Here is a 24163-nt window from a genome sequence, read left to right on the forward strand (position 1 = left end):
TTCTCGCCGCCACAGCACAACCGCTGGGGAGCCCCGGCCTCCTGCAGCCTCACCCCGCAGGGAGGAGAAGAATTCACCGGAAAGGCCGGCGGGGGCCCGCGCCATCAGGTTAACGCTCCTCAAATACGGCTGAGCAGCCTCTCCACGCCGGGACTGCGCGCTCCTGCCCGGCAGAGGCTTCTAGAACACAGGGAGGATCCGAGCGACCCGCGTGGGAAAGTGAAGCTGCCCAGCCCTCCCGCGGGGCAAGGCCGGAGCCCACGGAGCCCGGGGGAGTCCGCTCCACGCCCACCGCGGGCTGCGCTGGCCCGGCCCCTCCCGAAGGGCGTCTCCTCCAGCAAAACCCTCCCGGGGTCACGTCCCTCCAGGTACAGACACGCGGCTGGAACAACGCAGAGCCACCCGCTGGGCAGAGAGAGAGGACGGGCGTGGAGAGAAGAAACCGCCAACCGAGGGCACCGCGCTCACTCCCCGGGAAGCAGGCGCCTGCGGGCGAGGGGGATGGAGAGAGCCTGGGCCGCCTCCACTTCATAAAAGTCCGCTTTCCCAGCGAGATGCTTCCCTAAAGCTGCAGGTGCAACCCGAACCCTTATCCACCGAGGCCTCACGAGAGACCGGAAGGGGGCCCTTTAAGCAAATCCCATCCACGAAACAGTGATTGTTCCCCGAAATGAACACTCTACGTGCTTCCCACAGTGAAGAGTGGGTGCCCTGGGCCCCGAGTCTGGTTGGGGGCCCGGGGGGGGAGGGGGGGCAGGCGCGCCATGGGAACCGCCTCCCGTGAGCTTCGTCCACCCGACGGCAGCGGGGTGCGCGGTGCCCGCAGTGGCCAGGGACAGGCCTGCGCTCGGAGGAGCCCCGGCTGCCGCGGGGGCGCTGCTCGTCCTGCCGGGGAACCGCGTGGCGGGCAGCACGAGCCCGGGCTTCCGGGGAGAGGTCACGCCTCGGAATTCATTCGCTGCGTGACCGTGAACTGGGGGTCCTCCGTGCACACGAGAGCCCGCGGACGGGATCGCAGCCGGTGGTGAACCCACGCAGACCGTTGGCCGTGGCATGTTTCGGGGTGTCCGCGTCAGGCGCCCGGCAGCACGGCAGCAGACACGGCCACGCACACCAGACACAGACATGAAGGGGAAAGAACAGGGGATAAAACAGCGGGAAAGGGGGTGCCACACCACACACCCACAGAAACCACACGCCGCCCAGAGAAGCCAGGAGACGCCGCCAGGGTGAAGCTGCGAGTCGCTCACGTCCAGGGCACAGCGGGGATAAAGGCACCCCGATTCTGGAGAAACACACAGCACCCCTGCTGTGCAGAGGAGGGAGCCCAGCGCGGTGCTCAGTGGTCGCGGCCTATGAACCAGGAGGTCATGGTTCCATTCCCGGTCAGGTCAGGGCACACGCCCGGGTCGCGGGTTCGATCCCCAGGAGGGGCCGTGCAAGAGGCAGCCAGGCAATGACTGTCTCATCATGATGTGTCTGTCTCTCTCCCTGCCTCTCTGAAATCAATACATTTTATAAAAAAACAGAATGAGTGTGTCCCCCAGCTGCCGCTCTTTCACAAGGAACTTTCTGCAGACACAGCCTAACTGTCCCCAGACCAGAGGCCCGCTCCCCCGCCGGGCCAAGGTGACACGGCCCAGTGAGGCCTCGGGCCTCGGGCCTGGCCGACCCCCAGCTTCCCTGCGGCCGCGTCGCTGTCATCCCTCCTGAAAAGTGCCAGACCGTACCCCCCAGGGGGCCCCTCAGACAAAGACCACACCCCCCAGGGGGCCCCTCAAAGACCACACCCCCCAGGGGACCCCTCAGACAAAGACCACACCCCCCAGGGGACCCCTCAGACAAAGACCACACCCCCCAGGGGACCCCTCAGACAAAGACCACACCCCCCAGGGGGCCCCTCAGACAAAGACCCCCTGCCTCGGTCACCAGCTGAGGCGGAGGGGAGGGGTGCTCCCTCACTACAGCAGGAGCCAGGACCGCACGCAGAGGCCCCGCGGCTCCCTCGCCGGCAGTGCCCGCACTGGGGCTGGCCTGACCTAAGGCACCAACGAGCCCCCCCGCCCCCCAAAGGCTAGCGCTGGCTGCGGTGTGCCATTCCGTGAGACGGGACGGAGGTCGCCCTGCGTCTGTCCTCGTTGCCACGGCGAGCGGTGTGCGGGGCGGGGGTGGCGTTCGCCGTCCTGGGCGGAAGGGGGTTCTACACACCCGGCGTCCCGCGGCGTGCCCGCTCAGACACGGCACGGGTAATCGGTTCGTGGGCAAGAAAGTTGCGAAAATCCTTAGGTCTGTCCGTGAGACAGTTATCCTGACGAGAGCCCCGCCGGCCTGGGGCCAGGCACCGCGGTGGAGGAAGTGGGAGCTGCGTGTAGAGCAGCGATATGTGTTTTCACTTCCTCCAGAGGGGTCGGTGCCAAGGCCGGCTCTGTCGCACCTCTGCATTTTGTAAACGTTCCCGGAGATCTGGAATGGCTCCTTGGAGAGAACAGCTCCCTTGATGCCCAAACAAATGACAGGCCTGCTCCGGGCAAACATGGCCAAGACCCCGTGAGCAGAGCAGTCTGTTTCTGGTGAGACGTACAACTGGGGGCATTCGAGACAGAAGACATCTTTAATAGCCCCCCGAGCCAACATGACGAACGGAGAAATAAACAGGAAGGTGTCCTGTTAATTTAATGAACGCCAAAGCCCTGTTTTACCAGGAAAGTTTGCCTGCCGTACAGGTACAGTCAGCCGCGACGGCCAGGTCTCCAGGGCAACACCGACACCAGCGCCAACATCACAGGCCACGTGCTCCCGCTGGGCACCGGGGCCACTGGGAGCCCCCGTGGCCGCTGGGGAGGCCCCGGGCCTCTGCTCTTCATGCTCCTGCAAATGCCAAACGCACCATCTTATCTGCAGACAGACCTTTACGCTCACGTGGCGACGGAAAACCTCTCCCTACCCGGGACCCGTGGTGCAGGTTAGCAAAGCAGTCCCGTGTTTCTTACCCCGGTCAGGACAAACCCGGGAAATCCACCCACACGCTACCCACACACAGTCTATCACATGAGCCAACATCAAGCAGGCTCACCGGCTACTTCCAGAGAAAGCTGACACACACCACACACACACACACACACCCCCTCTCAAAACCAAGTTATAAGAATGGCCCTGCCCTAACCGGTGTGGCTCAGTGGATAGAGCGTCGGCCTGCGGACTGAAAGGTCCCGGGTTCGATTCTGGTCAAGGGCATGTACCTTGGTTGCGGGCACAGCCCCAGTAGGGGGTGTGCAGGAGGCAGCTGATCGATGTTTCTCTCTCATCGATGTTTCTAACTCTCTATCCCTCTCCCTTCCTCTCTGTAAGAAATCAGTAAAATATATTTTAAATAAAGAATGGCCCGGAGCAGCAGATTGGGCCTGGAGACGGGGACTGTAATTTCATAACCCACACGGGAGGTCTCCGGTCTTCGCCCTGACACGCAATGTTGAGGATTAAACGTGATCATGGAAAGGAGCGTCTGATTTTACCACAATTCACGGCTTTGGGGACTCTTCCTGGGGAGAATCCAGGTCGTGCGGCCGTGCCGGAGCCGTGCATTCCCGGCGGCCGTGCCCCCCGGGCCCAGGGACAGCGGTGTCTGCCCCCGTCTGCCCCACGGCAACGGCAGCGCTCACTATCCCAGCGGGAAACGCTGCACAAGCAACGATCTTGCAAAAACTGGAGAGAGGCCCGGCCGGCGGGGCTCAGGGGCTGAGCGTTGACCTAGGAACCAGGAGGTCAGGGTTCAATTCCCGGTCAGGGCACAGGCCCGGGTTGCGGGCTCCATCCCCAGTGAGGGGCATGCAGGAGGCGGCCGATCCATGATTCTCTCTCATCCTGGATGTTTCTCTCTCTCTCTCCCTCTCCCTTCCTCTCTGTTAAAAACAAACAACAACAACTGGAGAGTGTGTCCGGGCGCCCCGTGAAGACGCTGGGAGAGACGGGGAGCTACGGACACGCACCTGCTCGATGGCCCGCGTGAGCTCGCTTTAATCTGGCGTCATCCTCCCTACTGGACGCGCTGCCTGCCTCCCAGCCCAGCCTCCGTCCCAGCCACCGTCACCCGCGGAGGGAAATGAGGGGACCTCACCTGGCAGCCCGAAGCCCCGCTCCAGCCAGCTCGCCGTGACCTCCCGGGGATGATGCACGTGGCCGTGCTCCGTAAAGGACCTAACACGCGCCGAGCACCGTCCTGAGCACCTACTGTGTGACTAACGTATCACCCTACGGACACGGGGCCGTTATTCTCACTCTGTGCTACAGACGAGGTAAGTGAGGCGAAAGGACGTGAGGAGGCTCCGTCGCAGCCCGTGGGGAAGGCCAGAGGGGGGCGCGGGGGGTCCCAGGACCCGAGCACTAAACCTCGGTGCCAGGCAAGGGTGGCACAGAGTGTGGGACACAGCCGACACGAGAACCAGCGGAGCGGATCACGCCTCTGCCCAGGGGGCCGATTCCGAGGGCTCTGCGCCTCACTGCCGCCGGCCACACCCCCTGCCCCCCAGGCCTGCGGGCTTCCGGGGCGTGATGGCGGGTGGCGGTGACACAGGCACAGACTTCGGACATGACCCCCCTCTGAGTTAGAAAACAGACGCTACGTCCCGTCCACACTCAGTGACACTTCGTGAAGCACCTACTGTGTGTCGGGCAGCCGGGCAGGACGACAGAGACAAAGGGATCGTCGTTAATGAACGTCAAGGCTTTGTGCAGTTCCAGGGGTCTCTTCTCCCCCCCCCCGCCCCCCGTCACGGGCAGGACCGGCTCTGGCTGGCACCCGCTACAGCATCCTGGCTGCGCGGGCTGGGGCGTGGCGTGTGCAACCAAGGCGGTGCCCCGCGCAGAAGCCAGACCCGCTGGAGGCCCCACCGCCGGAAACCGGTTTCTGAAAACGTGTCTTGTCTCCACCCCCGGCAGCGAGGAGGTGCTTTCCCGTCCTATTCTGCCCAACGCCCCTCCCAGGTGCCCGCTCCGGCCTCCTCCCGGCCCCCTCCCTCCCGCACTGGCCTGGCCGGAGGAGATGCTGTGGGTGACGTCTCCTCTGAACACCGCCCCGGGCTCTCCGCTGGGGGAAGGGTCCAACGCGAGGGGACACCCAGTCAGACCGAGGTCAGGCCTTTAGAGAAACACCTCCGTGTGAGGCAGTGATGGCGAACCTATGACACGCATGTCAGCACTGACACGCGTAGCCATTTCTGATGACACGCGGCCGCATGCCGAGGATGAAACATTTGCTGCTCCTGAGGATGAAACATTTGCGAAATCATGTTTTTTCCTCAAAGTGACACACTACCCGAGTTATGCTGTTTTTTGGCGAAGTGTGACACACCGAGCTCCAAAGGTTGCCCATCCCTGGTGTAAGGGCTCCTACTTTTGAAAAAAAAAAAAGAAAAAGAAAAGCTATTTGAACTTTTCTATTTGGAAATGATTCTAACAGGCAGCACACCCACCTTCCCTTTTACTTCCACTCCTGACTCTCATTACTTCAGGCTCAGCGGGAGTGAAAACTAGAGGGAAATAAAGCCAAATGCAAAGGAGGGAGGGAGGGAGGGGGGAGGCGAGGGAGGGGGGAGGGAGGGCTGACTCAGTCATTTTGTCATTTCACATCAAAAACAACATCTAGCTCTCAAGAAAAGTAACCGCTGTCTCATCCCGGTGCTGAGCTGTCTTCTGCAGGGATGCGCGTGGTCCGCGTTCCTGATGTGACCGCGGGCGCCTGCGACCACCTCCCTCATCACACAGTCTCCGCTGTAAACACAACTACCGGGATGGATGCCACAAGAACACAACACTTAAAAAGCTGGGGCCGTGAAGCCTTAGAACGCGATCCTTTAACGACCTCCTGGTCCAGAGCGGAACACGGGGAGCTCGTCCTCCCGAGGCGAGGCCCACGCGGCGCCCACGCGCCCACAGGTACGTGTTCAGCTGCCCACCTGGGACCCAAAGCAGAATGTGGAGTAACAACGGCCAGTTAGCGGCGACGCTGAGGGAGGAGCGCGCACGGTGCCCCGCACACGTCAGATAACAAAGGGGCCTGTTGGCTCTCACATTGTGTCCCCGGACCCTCACAAAGGCTCCGTGTGTGCGGAACTTCCCAGCCTACAAAGCTCTTTTTTCACCATTTCATCTTCATCTGCAGCAAAAGAGGGAGGGGAAGGCGCTGTCCACTTCACAGCCCGGCCGGCGTGGCTCAGTGGCTGAGCGTGGACCCGTGAACCAGGAGGTCAGGGTGCGATTCCCGGTCAGGGCACAGGCCCGGGTTGCGGGCTCGATCCCCAGTGTGGGGTGTGCAGGAGGCAGCTGGTCAATGATTCTCTCTCATCAATGATGTTTCTCTCTCCCTCTCCCTTCCTCTCTGACATCAATAAAAGTATATTTAAAAAACAAAACAAAACAAAGGCAGACATAAAGAGCAACCTACGTAACATCCAATGGGTCAAAGTTCTCAAAACTGCATGCCTGTCCCCTTTTCCGTGAGAATACAAGAAATGCAGAAAATGCAAAATCTCCAGATGTTGAAAATGCTTTCAAACTGCCAAGATTGCTTTCAAGGAAGAAACATTCTGGTGGCTTTTGTTTACCGAAGTTTCAAAAATTCCTTTAGAACTTGCACGACATTGTTTCTGTATTAATACTATATGTCCAGTATTAAGGTTTTATACCACTTCTGAATCACTAACCACAATACCAATTCCTCGTCTCCGCCCATCACAGCTGCCAGCACCATCCACCAGTGCCACAGGCTCTCCACCTGAGGACACGCGGGTCTGAGCTGGGAGACGGAGAGAGGGGGCAGATGGGCCAGCGTGCCGAGCAGCGGGTCAGATCCTAAAATAGGAGCTGCTGAGTCTTCCCAGGAAGCGGGCCAGACTGGGAGCGGCCAGGGACGGCGGCCCCAGGACGGAGGCGGCAGGGGCCTCCCTGCCCTCAGCCCCACACGGCCCCGGGCACAAGGACACCCCCATGCACCTCCCAGGAGGTCACAGCTTCCTCTGCAAAGCAGCGGCGACACGCTAAGGATTTCTGCAAACTGCTCTGCATTTCCTTTTCTCTTTCTGTATGAAAACACTCAGGTGAGCCTCTTAACGTACTGGAAACAGTACAGACGTGAAATTTTTACAACGTGAGAAAATCCCAAAAGGTTTTGACTTAAACCAGATGCGCTGGTTCCAGTTTGAAGGAAACGTATTAAGGGGAAATGAACATCTACCGAGCACCCAATTCTACAGAAAAGGAAATTCCCAGAAACGTAGCAGGGCTGAGATTTTAGCCCCAATTTGACAGTAAAATTCATGCTTCCAGGCACCCCCCGCTTCCCGGGAATGCTTCATCCAATCCCTGCTTAGCGAGGGATCCGAACTGGACCCTCTGCGAACAGAAACTCAGCCGACCTCGCGCTCACAGGGTCCAAGAAAGACAGATGGCTTCTGGCCTGCGAACACAATCATCGCGCAGGGGCAGAGGGCAGGGGCAGAGGGCAGGGGCTGACGGCGTGGCCGAGGGCAGGGGAGGGCCACGGCCACGCCGTCTGGAATCCGTCTAAGGTTTATGAAGCGCAGCCCACGGAAAAGCGGAATCCACTTCGTAACTTAAAAACGCCTGCGTGTCCTCTCTGTGGTCTCAAAGCGCTCCAAAGAGCACGGCAGATGACAGCGCAAACCCCTCCGACGACGCGTGGCGTTGCAGGTTAAATGTCACACAGGGGTACTTTGGTTTCAGAGAAACGCAAACCAGGCCCAGAGTGAACTGTGAAGGGGTTAAGATGCGGCCGCCGAACTCGCCCTTCCCGAGAACTGCTCACGGGCACAGAGAGAGCGAATGACTAGTAAAGGGCTCACACGAAAGGTACTGTGCCCTGGCTGGCTGCTCAGTGGTTAGAGCGTCGGCTCACAGACCACAGGGTGGGGGTTTGAGTCCTGGCCGAGGGCATGCACCTCGGTCATAGGTCGATCCCCAGCCCTGGCCGGGGGCAAGTTCAGGAGGCAACTAACGCCCGACCCATTTCTCAACACCGCGGGCACCCCCATTTCCTCACAGAGAAGTCGCCAGTCCCGAAGGGTTAGGCCTGTGGTTGGCAAACTGCAGCTCGCAAGCCACATGCCGCTCTTTGGCCCCTTGAGTGTGGCTCTTCCACAAAATACCACGGCCTGGGTGAGTCTATGTTGAAGAAGTGGCGTTAGAAGAAGTTTAAGTTTAAAAAACTTGGCTCTCCAAAGAGATTTCAATCGTTGTCCTGTTGGTATTTGGCTCTGTGGACTGATGAGTTTGCCGACCACTGGGCTAGGCAGTACCGCAAGGGCCAGCAAAGAAGGGAAAGGAATAGGAGTGCACTGTGTGTATCCTTCACACACACACACACACGCACGCACACGCACACACACATACACACACACACACACACACACACACACACATACACACACTGCTCTGAGGCTCGCTTCTAACAATGGCATTTGTGCAACGCTGAGGTCATCCCCCCACCCCGAGCTGAATGCCTCCCTGTCTCAGCAACACGGGTGCTTCCCGCCGGAACCCAGAGACGAGGCATCACAACAAGATCGACTCTCAAACATCTGGCCAGGACGCCTCTAAAATCACATCAACACAAAACAGAAAGAACTCCGAGAACACCGAGGGAGAGAAGGCACAGTCCCTACCGACGGCCCGTGACGGAAGGACAGGCACATGCACAGCGGTGCCAAGCCCCACAGCCAGCGGCGCTGCGGTCTGGTGAGGAGCGAAACCGAGGAGCGCTGATAGCAACCACCAACCACCCTGACCACCCACACAGCCCGGGGGCCTGAACAGCCGCCAAAGGCGTTTGCGGGGCTCCACGGAGGGAAGGGACCGCGAGCCCACTGCCCCACGCCCTCGCCACGGCCCCCTCCCAAACAGGAGCAAGAATCGTCCAGGCCGTCCCCAAACCCGGGCCCACGAGAAAGCCGTGCTTCGAGCACGAGGCTAAGGGTGTGCGTGTGCCCACGTGCCCACCCGGGCCCAGGGCGTGTGCTGCGCACTGTCCGTGGGGGACCCGGCAGGACTGGTGTCCGGGCCAAAGCCGTCTGTCGGGGCGCTGGAGGCTGACATGGACGGCTGGGGAAGGGCTCTCACAATCCAGGAACTAGGAAGGACGCGGCAGCTAAAATAAAACCATCGGGTGGGCCGGGAGGAAATAACAGTAAGTGATGAGACAAAGGAAACCATCAGCATCGCACACAGAACCCGGAACCTAACCAGGGTGATACCCACACTGAGGGGCCAGGGGAGACGCCCCCTCAGCGACTCAGAAACCGTGTCTGTTAGCGTTACACCCAAAATAAACCAGGCACCGGATCGAAGGCCGATCTGAAGAATCCCCCTTCGGGGCGGCCAGGGGGAGGGCCCGTCCTGCTCCTGGGACCCCCTCTCAGGCCTGGCGTCTTCCGTCAGTGCCGTCCGCCCAGCTCGGCGCCCACCCCCGCCCGCACACGTCCACCCGCCGTGGGATGAATGGATGCGTGAGTGCCCGCAGTCCCTGCTCCGGATGAAAGCCCCAGGGCTGTGACATTAGACGAGGTGACCATGAGTGGTGTGGCCCTGTCCCGTGGGCTTAAGCGGCAGGACCCCTTGAGGCCACGTTGCCGCTCGCTTGACAAGTGCGAGAATGCAGAGCCCACGCTTCCACGCGCGGTGTCTTGCCAGAACGTAGTGACTTCCACCCGGGAGGCAGGCTGGGCAGCCCTCCAGCCGTTTCAGCAACAGCTCGGAGCGCCGGCGTGAACCCGCCGACGGCGTCCGTCAGGCATCGCGTTAAAGGGGACGTGCTCGCTTTCCCATCTCCAAATCTGGGCGTGACGTGGAGAGGCGTGGACAAGTATCGGGGTACTGATGCGTGTGGGGGGTTAACAGTCATGGTTGGACATTTGGGGATCTTGTGCAGGAGCAGCAAGTGGGAGGCTAGAGGAAGGCAGACATCAGCGAAACTGCTTCAGGGCTGAGAACTCAACTGATCTCAAGAGGAAGACGACAAAACCGCGGCCAGACACACGGCGCCACCCCAAGCAGAGCGCCTGCGGCTACTTCCGTGGCATCTCAGTAAACTCTCGTTTTTAAACTTAATTTTTGAAAAGGTAACCAGTTACAAGATTCAAAAACCCCAACATGTAAGAAGTGTGCCCTGAGTCTCTAAACCCGTCCCCGCACCCCGCACCCCCTGTCCCCCAGCCCCCAACTCCCATGGCCACCCCACACTGCCAGGTAGGGGTGCCCAGCGCTTCTGCCGTTTCTGCCCAGTTTCCGTGTGATTTTTTATAGATTTTTATTGGTTTCAGAGAGGAAGGGAGAGGGAGAGAGAGAGAGAAACATCAGTGGTGAGAGAGAATCATGGATCGGCTGCCTCCTGCATGCCCCACACTGGGGATCGAGCCTGCAACCCGGGCCTGTGCCCCGACTGGAATCAAACCCTCACCTCCTGGTTCATGGATCCACGCTCAGCCACGCCAGCCGGGCTCTGGCCAGTTTCTTTAGGCAACCACAAGCAGGTACAAGTATACGACCCGAGCACAGAGGTGTGGGTACGGAGTGCATTGCTTGACACTTCGCTTTTCTTTACGAAGGGATGCGTCTGTCATACCTTCAGAACGTCTGTTTCCCGTGTACATCTGCACATTTCATTTCGCCAGATTCCCTCCGGACAGACCTTTACACGGTTTCCCGTGTTCTCTCCCAGCCTTTGCTGCAATATTGCCTCATTAAGTCACTTTGCCTATGTGTTAGTCCAGTGGTCAGCAAACTCATGAGCCAACAGAGCCAAATATCAACAGGACAATGATTGAAATTTCTTTTGAGAGCCAAATTTTTTAAACTTAAACTTCTTCTAACGCCACTTCTTCAAAGTAGACTCGCCCAGGCCGTGGTCTTTTGTGGAAGAGCCACACTCAAGGGGCCAAAGAGCTGCATGTGGCTCGCGAGCCGCAGTTTGCTGACCACGGTGTTAGCCTATCAGTAAATTCCCAGAAGCAGAACTGTTGGACCAATGGAGACATGCATTTTTTAAATACCGATCGATACCGCCCAACCGCTGGGAGTGGACCCGCGTGCCGGCTTCCTCACGAACCGCCCACGGCGTGCACAGGGCTCCTCGCTGCTGCAACCCGGGCCGGCGAGCCTGGCGCTCGGCGCTATTTTCAACTGCGTTGCTCTCATCGCGAAGGAGGTGAGCGTCCTTCCTTTGTCCACGTTCTAAAAACGGCCTCCCCGTGCCCTTGCCCTCCTTTCCACCGGGCTGTTCTTTCTCCTCGCCGAATCTGGGAGCTCTCTCCGCGCCAGGAAGGGGAGCTCTACGCTGGGATCTGAGCGCCGAGTGTTTCCTTTTCTGGGGCAGACGTTCGAGAACTGCCCGCAGCCTGTGCTGCCCGAGCTTCAAAGGCCCGGCAGGAAGTGGCCAAGGGCGGGCAGAGGGCAGGGCCACCGCTCAGGCCTCCCAGGAAAGAGTCGAATTGGCGGACGGTCTTCAGGGCCATAAAAAATGTTTTCAATGTTGATAAACATCAAGCTTTTCTTTCAATACTTCTGAACTTGGAGTTACATGTAAAGGCTCTCCCCACTCCAAGGCTAGAAAGAAATTTCCTTATATTTTTAGGGTTTCTTTTTATATACAGTTGACACTTAAACAACACAGGTTTGTACAGATTTTTTTTATTATTGATTTCAGAGAGGAAGGGAGAGGGTGAGAGAAACATCAATGCTGAGAGAGAATCATCGCTCAGCTGCCTCCTGCACGCCCCACACTGGGGATCGAGCTCGCAACCCGGGCCTGTGCCCTGACTGGGAATCAAACTGCGACCTCCTGGTTCATAGGTCGACGCTCAACCGCTGAGCCGTGCCGGCCGGGCCGGAATTTTTTAAACAAATACACAGTCAGCCCACCTTCCTTATCCCCGGGTTTTGCATCTGCAGATTCAAACAGCTGTGGATCCAAAGCGATACCGCTGATGGCAGCTGGGAGTCCACGGATGGGGCCGGCCGCGCGCTGCGCTGCATCATTCCACAGCAGGGACGTGCGCGTGCACCCACAGGTGGGGTGTCTCGGAGCCCATCCCCACGGGTACCAAGGGATGGTTGTAGTCGGGTTATTGGGGAGGTCAAAAGGTGTTCAAAGACTTCCAACTGCATGGGGCTTGGTGCCCTAACCCCCATGTTGTGCAAGGTTAAAGGGGTATATATACAGGGTGTCCCAACCTACACACACTTAGACAGCGGAGAAAATGAAATGAAAATGAAATGCACTTTAATAAACACCGCCTCCAGAACTATTCAAAGTGTGTGCAGACACATTTGGGGGCACACCCTCTGGGTCAACATCGGGTCCGTTTGGACCCAGTGTGTGCTGTGTATCTGGTGAAAGTATGCCCTGACTGTGTTTTTCCTGGGTGACCAGGCGGCTCACACACCTGTACTCGATTCCCGACCGCCTCTCCTCCTGGGTGGGACGACGCTTTAAAAACACACCGATTCCTCGGGTGCTCGGTCTATTCTAAGACTCTTCCATCCCGCGGATTGCACTTCTAGTCAGTTACACGCCAGTTCCCAGGGCTTTGGCGGCTGAGGTGTTAGAACTAGGTCTTCGATCCGCCTCAGAATCAGCAGAGGCTATAATTAATCGGGGACCCAACCAGCATTATTCTAAAGAGGCCTGACGACCGACGGGACGAGACTGCCGTGAGCAGCAGACTTCTGACTCCGGGGCAAAGGGACGCTGGAAGGTGCGTGACCCTGGCAGCGATGAAATGACCCGGATCACGGCATCCAGGAGCCCCGGTCTTCCTCTTCCACGTCTGCCTCGGAAGCTGCTGAAACCACAACTCAGACACGCATCGTCCCGCCACCTACGAGGAAGGACAACTTGAACCCGGTGCACGCACACAGGGTGCGGGTGCGGCGCCTCCTCCCCCGACGGCTCCTCCCCGGGCTGGCCCGCGATTCTGGAAGGTTCCTTCTAGCCTTTGCTCCGGCACAGTGAGCAGCTCTCCGTGCAAACTTGCTCTGACATAGACCCGCCAGCTTCACAAAGTCCAACTGTGCGTGTATTTTTATAAGTAACCCATCGCATCCAAACACGTGGCACGGCTCCCACACCTCGTGCGCACCTCTCTCTGCTGGCGCACAAGTTGTTTCCGTCCAAGTAAAGAGCGTCTCATTGATGCCTCGGGCGACGACACTGAGGCGCCCACGTGCTCTGAACCCTCCCCGCTCCTGCCATCACCGCCCGGGACACGCTGCCAGCCCCGCGCCCGGCCCGGTGCCGAGCATGTGCTTGGATTACATCAAAAATAACCGCGACGACGCATCGAACCAAGTTCCACGTTACCAGCAACGCTGAGTAAGCACTTTACTTCATTATAATTTCCTTCCTTTCGGGAGGACTGATCTTGGGAAAGGATCAGTATTGTGCTTGGCACGCGTGCTGGGCACCGAGGTGGAGACAATGAAGGAAGGAGCACGTGCCGGCGGGAGACACAATGCAGACAGGTCTGCGCGCAGGGCTTCGGGAGGCCCAGAGGAGAGGGCCCAGAGCCGGAGGGAGAAGGCGGGGACTTGGGGGACCCCACCGGCAACCGGGAGGCCAGGCTCCCGGGGGAGGAGACGCCAGAACCAGGCGGGCGTGGGGGCACGCGCGGAGGCCGCAGAGGTGCCCGCGTGGAGACCTTTGCGGGAGCAGGTGGAGGGACGAAGACTTCGCGTGGGCAGTGGAGGCCACGAGACAGCGTTCCGTCCGCCCCACACGCTCCCTCTGTCCACGGCCGGCAGCAGGCGGAGGCCGGGCTCTGACCTCAGCTCCTCCGCCGATGACAGCGGCTCCGTGACGGCCAGGAGCAGGTGTGTCCGCACGGACTTCTGGCGGGGTGAGCCAGCAGCTGGCACGGCCACGAGCAGGGACATGTGACACGCTCTCAGGACACTGTGTCTCCCCACCCCACCGGCCCCCACAAACGCGTCAGAGACCTCCTGGCCGCCACCAGCTTCCCCCTGCCCTCGTCCTCTGGGGCAGCCCTGGCCGCCATCAGCTCATTCATCCCACTCGCTGTTCTCCGAGTTCTCACCTCCCTGGGCCCTCCTTCCAGGGGGCTCTCTCCCTCCGCTCCTCACACCAAACACTCGGCCTCCCCCAGTGCCTCCTGCCGGGCAGCGCTCAAGATGTGTGTCGAGGGCACGAGAGTGTTCATTCTCTCTGGTTCCACTTATTTTTTTAAATGTTTTTATTGATTTCAGAGAGGGAGGGAGAGAGAAACATCAAGGATGAGAGAGGATCATGGATCGGCCGCCTCCTGCACGCCCCACACTGGGGATGGAGCCCGCAGCCCGGGCCTGTGCCCTGACCGGGAATCGAACCCTCACGTCCTGGTTCACAGGTCGACGCTCCGCCCCTGAGCCCCGCCAGCCGGGCTGGTTCTCTTTGTTTCTGATGCAGAGCCCTGCACTCACTGTGCCCCCGTCCCAGGCCGTCCCCCATCTCCAGTAACGGAAGTCTTCCGAAGTTAGACTGCAATCACAGCACTCTCTAGGATCACCCGTCGCTCTCTCCCTGCGCAGCCCCTCTCCATCCCTCAGCTCCGAGGCTCATTCCCTGTCCCCCTCGTCACCCCCCCCCCGACCCCCGCCATGCCTCGGCGCCTCCTCGCCCCGGCCCTCCTGGCCGCTCACTCTCCGACCACACGCCGCCCATTCCGATAGGTCCTGTGAAATCGCTGCCCATGTCTCCCCTCGCTCCCCGGCCCACCTCAGCCCCTTCGTCCTCAGTTCTCTCCGAGGAGACGCCCCGTGCCACCACGCTCCCCTGTCTTCCGTTCTCTCCGTCCTGTTGTGTCCAACTCCTGTCCCTCCCCCAGCACAGAAACATCCCCGTGGGTCCCGCCTGGGGAGCAGGCCCGCTCCTGTCTCGCTGTCGCCGTGGGGCTGTGGCTCTCCCCTCACTGAGAACCAAACGGACACCCTGTGTCCCCATGGGCTCCCGACCCACTAAACGCAGGCCTCCACCCACCAGCGCCCGGACAGCAGTCACACGGGACATCCGGCTGGTCACTGACTCCAGCTCGGGGGCACCTGCTTGTCTGTCCTCAGGTTCCTCCTCCGAGCTCCGCGACGCATCCCCCCGCATCCCCCCGCCCCCGCCCTCCAGGCCCCCCCACAGCCCAGGTTCTGCCGGCCTCTCCGTCACCTCCATCCTCTCCCTCTTCCCACGACCTGCTCTGCTCAGGGTCCCCTCGGGACTGCGGCCCCCCCACCACCTGCAGAGCCACAGCCCGGAGCTCTCTGCGGACCCGGCAGGGACCTCGCTGCCCCCAGCTGTCCAGCCGCCGGTCCATCTGCAGCTCCGGGACCCCAAGTCCCGTGGCACCTCTCCTTACCCTCAATGGGGGGAGGCGGGGGGCACGATCCCATGATTTTCAATGCCGTGATTACAGTCTCCTCCCGTCCGGACCCACCGGCCCTCGGATTCCCAGACGTCATCTGCCCACGGCCTTCTCGACAGGCCTCCCGGTCCGAGCAGCACCCCCTCCCAGAGCTCCCCTCCTTTTTAAAAGAAGTATTTTTTATTGATTTCAGAGAGGAAGGGAGAGGGATGGAGAGATAGAAACATTAACGCTGAGAGAGAATCATTGAAGGGCTGCCTCCTGCACACCCCCTACTGGGATCAAGCCCACAACCCAGGCGTGTTCCCTGACCGGGAATCGAACCCAGAACCCTTCAGTCTGCGGGCTCATGCTCTATCCACTGAGCCACACCAGCGAGGGCGAGGCGCAGTTCTTGATTCCTTTCCCGCCCTTTACCCCCCACACCCAGCCCCGCTGCACGCTGATACACCTGCCTCCACACACCTATGGGTAATGGAGCCACTTCATCTCCATCACCGCCGCCCTCACCCAGGTCACCGTGCCTCCTGCCTTGGCTCCCACGATGGCCTCCGTGCGCTGTCTCCTAGGTCCACGCACCACACTGCAGCCACCACAAGCTGCCGAGAGCACCAGCCACGTATCACCCACCTGGTTACACCCCCCGGAGCTTCCCCTGCTCCCACAGTGCAACCCAGCTGCCCCCCGACTGACAGCCCCGACCCGGCAGTGTGCCCCTGGGCCTCATCCCACCCCGTTCCGCTCGGCTCCCAGGTCCCAGCAGCACCCCTTCATTCTGACCCTCCGACCTGAGTCTCCCTCCGCCGGGGTGCTCTGCTCCTCGGGGTCCGCACAGCTGGCTGCCTCTGGCCACTCCGAGCCCAGGGTCACTGCCGCTCCCCGGGAGGCCTGCACAGCCCCCCAGACGGCAGGAGCCACACGGCCGGGCGTCCATCTGGGCTCGCTGCAGGCTGCGGCGTCTGATACTGCTGACGTGTGCGATGTTTGAGGTGTGTGTGTGTTTGGTTAGCATTTACACCAGAGGGGTGGGCACCCTGCAAGCAGGAATCCCCGGGACCAACCACAGTGCCTGCCATAGAGTCGGTGCCCGATACCGACATCTCCCGTTCTGAGCGCGGACCCACCACCCACACCCCCAACTTTGCATCCAGAAACCCAGCAGCCACCTGTCCTGCCTCTGCCTTATCCCATCGCCCAGACCTACTCCTATCACTGCTGCCTCTCCCTCCGTCTCCCCTCACTCCCACCGCTTTCACCTGGTGGGTTCCTCTGCTCAGACGTCAGCCTCCACCTCCCCACGGAAGCCTGCCCCCCCAGGGAGGTGGCCTCCCACCTGAGCCACCTCCCTCCCCGAGCTCTCCGCATCCTTCCAGGCTTCAGGGTCCAGGATAACTGGGCCTGAGCCTCAGCCCCGGAGAATCTTCTCTTGGCCCCCACCCACCCTCCCGGGCCCCGGCTGTTTCTGATGGCGGCCAGTGGCCTGCGGACGTGCCCTCACGGCCTGCTGAGAGGCCACCAGGCTGCTCGCTCCAAGCCCGCGGCGGCGGGAAGAACCTGGCGTCACACTCGGACGGGCCCCTACGGGAACCTCTGCGGGCCGCCTCAGAGCCTGGGCTCCCTGCCTTCCTCTCCCGTGTCTCCCGCAGCTGCCGGCGCCTGGGGAATGGACGGCCTCCCGGGGGTGAGTCCTGGTCCCCCACGGAGGCCAAGAGCGTTTGGTGCGCGGCCTGCCCTGTCTTCGTGCCTTGAAGACAAGCGCCACGCTGTCAACTGTTCCTCTTCATCGGTGAGTTTCCAACACAAACATCTGAGCACCGTCCGTCCGTGTGCCGGCCACCCGCAGCCCCAGGCCCTCCGCGGCCGGCTCCGCACGGGGTGGGCACGGCAGGCACAAGTGAGCGAGCAGGCCAGCAGTGAGCCAGAAGCTTCCAGAGCGTGCCTCAGGGAGCCCACTGCACCACACCGCACCGCACCCATCCTTAGCCTAAGGCCATGGTCGGCTCTCTGGCCCCTTGAGTGTGGCTCTTCCACAAAATACCACGGCCTGGGCGAGTCTATGTTGAAGAAGTGGCGTTAGAAGAAGTTTAAGTTTAAAAAATGTGGCTCTCCAAAGAAATTTCAATCGTCGTACTGTGGATATTTGGCTATTTGTATTGACTAATGAGTTTGCCGACCACCGGCCCAGGGGGATCGGCTCCCGCAGCTCATTCTCCTCTGGAAGGAAATTAAAGAGCTCTTGAAGGAATTACACCTGAGAGCGCTCTCCTTTCAAGGGAGAAACAGCCCCTCGTGGAAGTGACTCCTCCTTCGGGTCACACTCCCCGAGCTGTTCTTAAACAAACAATTAGCGCGGCATTCACTGGAGGAAGGTTCCCACCCCGCGTTCCACCTGCCACCCGGTAAACACAGCCTCACCTTTGCTCAGTCACCCGGCGCGAGGCGTTTCTCCCTCGCGATGAGAACTTTTAAGACCTGGTCTCTTAGCAACTTTCAGATACGCGAGCCAGTCTGTGACCTGCCCTGGCCACGCTGCACGCGACCCCAGCCCGGGGCGGACTTGTGTTATGGCCCCGCCTGCGCCTGTTTCCTGGTGGGGAAGACGACGCTGTGTGGTAAGTCATCGGAGGTGACGGTATCAGGCTGAGAGGAAGGAAGACACCACCTTGTCCTGTGGCACTCTCATGCGCATTTTTGCAGATTTTCTTTGTTCGCCCAGGGGTGTGTGTGTGTGTGTGTGTGTGTGTGTGTGTGTGTTGTTGTTGTTGTTTTTCATTAAAAGAGATATGTCGTGCCCAGCCAGCATGGCTCAGTGGCTGAGCATCGACCTATGAACCAGGAAGTCACAGCTGGACTCCCGGTCAGGGCACATCCGGGCTCAATCCCCGATCGTGCAGGAGGCAGCCGATCAATGATTCTCCCTCATCATGGATGTTTCTATCTCTTTCTCCCTCTCTCCTCCTCTCTGAAATCAATAAGAGAATGCATTTAAGAAAAGAGAGAACCGTCGTGCAATTTAAGTTAACGGCCCTAAGTAGTTCCACGCTTGCCCTGGGGTGGCAGTCCTTTCTGATGACTCTAGTCGCCGGCATCTCCAGGACACCTGGTCTGCCCAGCCCGGCCCTGGCCTGGCTCTGCTGTTGCCGGGCAGGTGTCCACCTCTGCAGCCCAGGTCCTCCGAGGACACCGTTCTCATGACTTCCGTCTCCTCCAACAGCTCGCACCGCACCGGGCCTCGTCACTCCCTGCTGGCGACTGTCGGTGGGCCTGCACCCGCCTCTGCTGCCGCGGCTGGCCTGGCCCCCGCGCGTCCCCGGCATCCGGTGACCTCAGCCTCACCAGGCCCACAGCGATAAGTGAGACGTGAAGTCCAGGGGAGCGTCCACGCACTCATCTCTCTGGCTCTCCCGACGGACCCTGCTTGCGTCCGTGTGTCCAAGGGTTGGCCACACAGTGTCGTAGCCTCAAGAAGCCCTGAGAGCAGGAGTGATGCGCGCAGAGCACATTTCCAACCACAATTCCTGGAAACGCGCACCCTTTCTGTGCTGAGTGTTTGAGAAACAGGCAAAACCCTGCAGCCTGCATCACCTGCTGTCCCTGCTCTCTGTGCCCGCCCGCCCGCCCTCCTTTCTCTGCTGCTCTCCGCCTCACTCAGAGCAGCCGGCGGGGACTCCACACCCTCAGGGAGGTGGGCACGGTGAGAGCGAGAGCCACGTTCAAGGTCTTTGAGGCTCCCGCTGGCCTATCACAGCAGCACGTCTCGGCTTCGCTGGCGCGTGCACACACACACACACACGCACACACACGCACGCACACGCACGCACCCCTGCAAAGTTGGCTGCTCGGTCCCCCAAGGGCCTGGTGCTGTCCCCGTGCAGACATTTTCTATCCCAACCAGCAGCTTTCTGAAAAGTTCAGAGGTCGGCATTCCAGGCAGACGGTGGGATGAGATGAAGTCAGGAATGGCCTGATGGGGACGGAGGGGGACCCTGACCTGGGAGCGCCGGGCATCAGCGCTGAACCCGCTTCCGGGGGGCTCTCCCACTGGCTGGTTGGCGGTTGGTTCCTCGGGATGGAGGCCTGGCCAGGGCAGCGCCTGGCACGGGCGGGCGGGAGCTCTGAATGCGTTTGCTCTGTGCGTGACGGAGCGAAGCAGCGAATCGATGAGAACCCGATGCGGGCCGCGGGGACGCGAGTGTAACTGGGGTATCAGAGCTGCGACAGGAGGCGCTTTCTGGTGGCGACTAAGGTCAGACAGGCATTCCTTCAACGCAGGGGCTCCCAGCCTGTTTTTGGCCATGCCCCCCCCAAGCATCTCTATAACCCTGATGCCCCCCCCCCCCAGTGACACATAATCCTTATTCTTCATAAAGTGAACTCCTAGTCACGTGGAGGAAGCCTAAAAGGCCATGAACTTGGTCTAAACACGCTTCCAAAGAACATGGCATCCATGAAAGAGAAAAAGAAAAGAACGAAAGGACAGTTGAAGGACTGAGGAAGAAATCACTAAGAAATTGTTAAAAAATAATAATACGAAAGTGATATGAAAAATAGCAAATAAAGTTTCAAAACATATAATAGAGAACTGAAATGCATAAGTATGTCACAATGTGTATTTATATACCGTATATGAGCCATATACGGTATGGCTCACTAGAGCCATAAGAAATGCAAAACATTCACTGTGAATAACTCATTCTCGAATCGCCCCCCTTAAAAATCAAATCGCCCCCCTGTGGGGCTTGCCCCCCCCCCGCCGTGGGAACCACTGCTCTAACCGGTAACTGACCACAGCCCTCTGCACAACCACTTGCTTATCAGACCAAGAGGTCCCACTGAAAGGGAAGAGGGAGTCAACACAATTAACCTACGTCTGTGCCCTGGCCGGTTGGCTCAGTGGCCAGAGTGCTGGCCTGCCGACCAAAGGGTCAAAGGTTCGATTCCCGGTCAAGGGCACTTACCTCGGCTGCAGGTTGGATCCCTGGCCCCAGTCGGGCCTCGAGTGGGAGGCAACTAGTTGATGTCCCTCTCTCATCTCACATCGATGTTTCTCCCCCCCTCCCCGCCTCACTCTCTCTAGGAATCAATGGGAAAAAATACCCTCGGGTGAGGACTTAAAAATAGTTACAGACACATCTGCATGCGTGTGGGCATCTTTACATTCTCATAGTATCCAGATTTTTTTTCCAAAAGTCTCATGTTAACTGCCAAGTACCCAAAAAGTCTGCCAACTTGAGACACTTCAGCAATTCAGACCAACGCGGCTGTGAGCAATGACAGGAACAAAGACCCCAACGTGGAGGGTACCGCATCCCATCAGAAACTGGCTCTGTCCTTCAAGCACCGGCCTAGCCACGGCCCCCCTCCCCCCGAGGTGGTCTAGTAACAGACTGACCGTAACGGCGCCTTCGTACGCACTGCCTCAGCCACGTCCCAGACGCTGTGGTCTGTTCCTGGTCACACACCAGGCGACCCTCCCCGCCGCCTGGGCCGCCAACAGGGCAGCAGCACAACAGCTCCCCAAGGTCCCCTCGTGGGCTTCTCCCTCTGGGACTTGGCAGGGGGCCCCCCATGGCCCCTGTCCCTCCAGACCCCCTGTCCTTCCAAAGGGGAAGCCGGCTGGGGTTCCCCTGGGACCACTTCGCCCCACTGACCTGCTCACCTTCTCTCTGCTCCATAACACCCCTCACCACAGGCCCACCCCAAACACACACACACACCCCGCAGCAGGAACCACCACCTGCAAACAAAACCTCATCATCTTAGGAGACGGGTCCCATCCGGTGCCCGCACCCCTGTCTCCTCAGCACCCGCCTCTCCCAAGAGCCACGTTGTCACAGGGGAGAGGTGGCAGCCTCCAACCAGCCCACGCGGACAGCTGTGAGAAGTAGACGTGGATTTCTAAAGGAAGGAATTGACAAGAGGAGGGGGAAGGCCAGCCCTGTGCATGTCAGGTTCAGCTGACAGCTCGGCGCTCTGGACCTCCCATCACAGCCAGCGGGGCTGCCTCAGCAGGTGCCAGGGTCCACGCGGAAGGCACCTCTGGCAGCAGGCCAGCCCTGGTGCCCAGACCCCATCCCTCCTCAACTGCCACCTCTCTGAAGGCATCCACCCTGCAGGTGGGGCGGGGGCTGCAGGTACTGGGGCTGCTGCACCCATCAGACCAGGGGAGGCACAGGACGGAGGGCTCAGCTCCAAGACCAGGGCCCATGCCCAACAGATGAGGTCAAGCAGCCAGGAGGAGCGGAGACCAGAGCTGGCCAAGGGGTGTGAGGGAGAGCACGGGGCCACGCTGTCCCTGAATCTCCACCCCACCCCCAGCCTGGGAGGCAGGTTCTCTGGGAGGGGAGTGGTCAGCCCGGTCTCCAAGGGGCCAGGCTTGCACGCCCCGCGGCTGCACCCCAAAGGCACCCGGACAAGTTTCAGCCGCGAGGAGGGGCTGGACCCAGGGTGCCGGGAAGCCCGGACCGGGAGCAGGAAGCCGAGACCGCAGCCGCGCCGGGAAGAGTCGGCCCGGAGAGGAGAAGGCGCCGCGGAAGCGCGGCTCGGGAGGCGCAGACAAAGGCTCCGCGCACGCGGTGGATGCTGCGCCCGAGCCCCTCGCGCAGGGCCCGGAGGAGCCGCGGCCCGACTCTGCCGGCGCCAGAGTCACCGGTGAACCGCGGCCCGGCGCCCCGGACCCCGACCTCACCTCGCTCGCCCTCCATCGGCGACAAAGGCGGTCCCCTCCTCTGCGCGCCGGGCGCCCCTGCCCCTGCCATCTCCCGCCTCCCTCCCGCTTTCTGGCGCACCTCCGCCGGATCGTTCGGCTCCCTCTCCCCCCTCCCCCCGACACGCCTTCTGCCCCCCTGCTCCCCGCGCTCCATCTCACACCGGGGCTGGGAGGCGAGGTGGCCGGGCTCCGAACCCGCAGCGCCTCCCTCCTCCACCCCAAAGCCCATTGTCCTCGCCTTCACCAACGCGAGCGCCAGCTGTCCCCCAGGATCCGGAGTGGTGCTGGGTGGGGGTGCGCCCTCTGCGTGGAGGCGCAGCCGTCCCCACCGGCTAGTCCTCGCTCTGGAACAGCCTCACGGGGTGGAACGGGGTCAAGGGGTGGGGCGGGGACACTGAACCCCGGGGGAACACGAGAGAGCCTTCACCTCTGGGCGCGCGGGGTTCGGGGCCGTGGCCAGCCCTCTCCCAGCCGGGGGTCTCCACGGACCCCGCCTCCCCCAGGGAAAGAAGCGCGCCCACTCCTCCAGCCCCGGGGTCCCGGGCTGAGGAGGGAGGAGCCCGGCGGACGCGGTCCGAGTTGGGAGTGTGGAGACGTGTCGGGGACTGTGGCCGGGACAGCCCAGGGCGGCCACGCGGACGGCAGGTCCGGTTCTGGACGCCCAAAGCCTCCCATCACCCTGTCCCACGCGCGCGCGGAGCCTGGGAAGCCCAGGGTCCCGCACCGGCAGGCGCTCCCGCGCGCCCAGCCCGCGCCCCTCGGGAGAAGCCGGCGGGCGCCCCGCCTGCCCCCCGCACTTACTGGGGCTCAGGAAGCACTCCGTCAGCCTTCGGAAGCAGCTCGTGTGGTTAGAAGGTCCATCTTCCATGTCGGAGCCGAAGCGCAGCGGGGCCGCGGCGGCGAGGGCGAAGCCTGCGCCTCCGGGCCGCCGCGGGGTCTGGCCGCCACCTCCTGCGCTGGGGCCGAGGCCGGAGCGGTGCCCGCCGGGGCCCGGGAAGCCCGCGGAGCCCGCGCGGCGGGCGGAGGGGCCGAGCGGGAGCCGGGGCGGCGGCGGCAGGCGGGGCCCGGCGCGGGCCGGGAGCAGCAGACCCAGGAGCGCCGGGGAGAGGAGGAGCCGCCGCCCGCCGCTGCCGCCGCCGCCGCGGGGACTGCCGCCGGGGGGGACGCTCAGGGGAGCTGCCTCCGGTCCCCCGCCGCCGCCAGCATCGCCGCCGCCTCTTCCAGCCGCCGCTGCTGCGCCCTCCCTTCCTGGGAGCTGCGCGGGGAGGTGGAAGGCAGATGAGGAGGGGACGAGAGAAGGAGGGGGCAGCGGGGGCGGCGGCCAGAAGTAAAAGGAAGATGGAAAGGGGGAGGGGACAGGGGAGGGGAGGGCGAGCGCGCAGGGAGCGCGGGCTGGGACCCAGGCGCCGCGCGCAGCCAGGGCACCGAGGCCCCCCGCGGGCCTGGCGCGGCCGGCGCTGCAGGGGGGTGGGCGCGTGGGCGGGGCGCGCTCGGTCCGGCCCCGGCCCGGACTCTCGGGGACTGCGCTCCCCCCGCCGGCCGCGCTGCGCTGGGGCTCCAGGCGGAGTTTGCCGGGGCCGGAGCCGGGCGGGTCCCCGGCTGCGGGCAGGGGGGCCTGGGGGCGGGGAGCGCGCGGCGCCTCGCGGTTGGCCATGGCCCTCCTCCTCCGCCCGGCCTCGGCGGGCTCCGCCCCCGCAGGACCTGCCCTCCGTGGCCAGACGGCCGAGCGTCGTCCGGAGCTTCTCGCCCGTTTCCGCGCCTCTCGCGGCCCAGTCTTCACATCGTGTTTCACTTTGGGTGCGAGGGGGCCCGGGCGGCGGCGCCCGGCGGCTGGCGCGCACGATCCGCGTACTCCTGGCCGGCGCGGGTGCGGATGGCCGCTGCGAGCGTGGCGTGGGGTGTGCGCGTTCCGGCGGCCGAGCCGCGGCCACTGCTCCAAAGCCGCGGAGGAAAGCGCCGCAGTGCCGCTGCCCGTGGAGGCGGTGGCGGCGGCGGCGGCGGCAGAGGACGCCCACTGGCGGAGCGAGCGCTCCCCACGCCGCCG

The 24163-nt window shown here is 61.7% G+C and overlaps 1 protein-coding gene across 1 annotated transcript in view; it reads right to left on the minus strand.

The window, feature by feature from the left end:
• PDE10A (phosphodiesterase 10A) overlaps positions 1 to 23773 on the minus strand; it is a 117661-nt gene extending 93888 nt beyond the window's left edge. The window contains exon 1 of the mRNA XM_008156675.3: positions 22921 to 23773. Coding sequence (XP_008154897.2) covers positions 22921 to 23773 — 853 coding nt within the window. The remainder of the gene's footprint in view (positions 1 to 22920) is intronic.
• Positions 23774 to 24163: the final 390 nt, after the last annotated feature.

The sequence above is a fragment of the Eptesicus fuscus genome, chromosome 10, assembly GCF_027574615.1.
Source record: "Eptesicus fuscus isolate TK198812 chromosome 10, DD_ASM_mEF_20220401, whole genome shotgun sequence".
Lineage (NCBI taxonomy): Eukaryota > Metazoa > Chordata > Mammalia > Chiroptera > Vespertilionidae > Eptesicus > Eptesicus fuscus.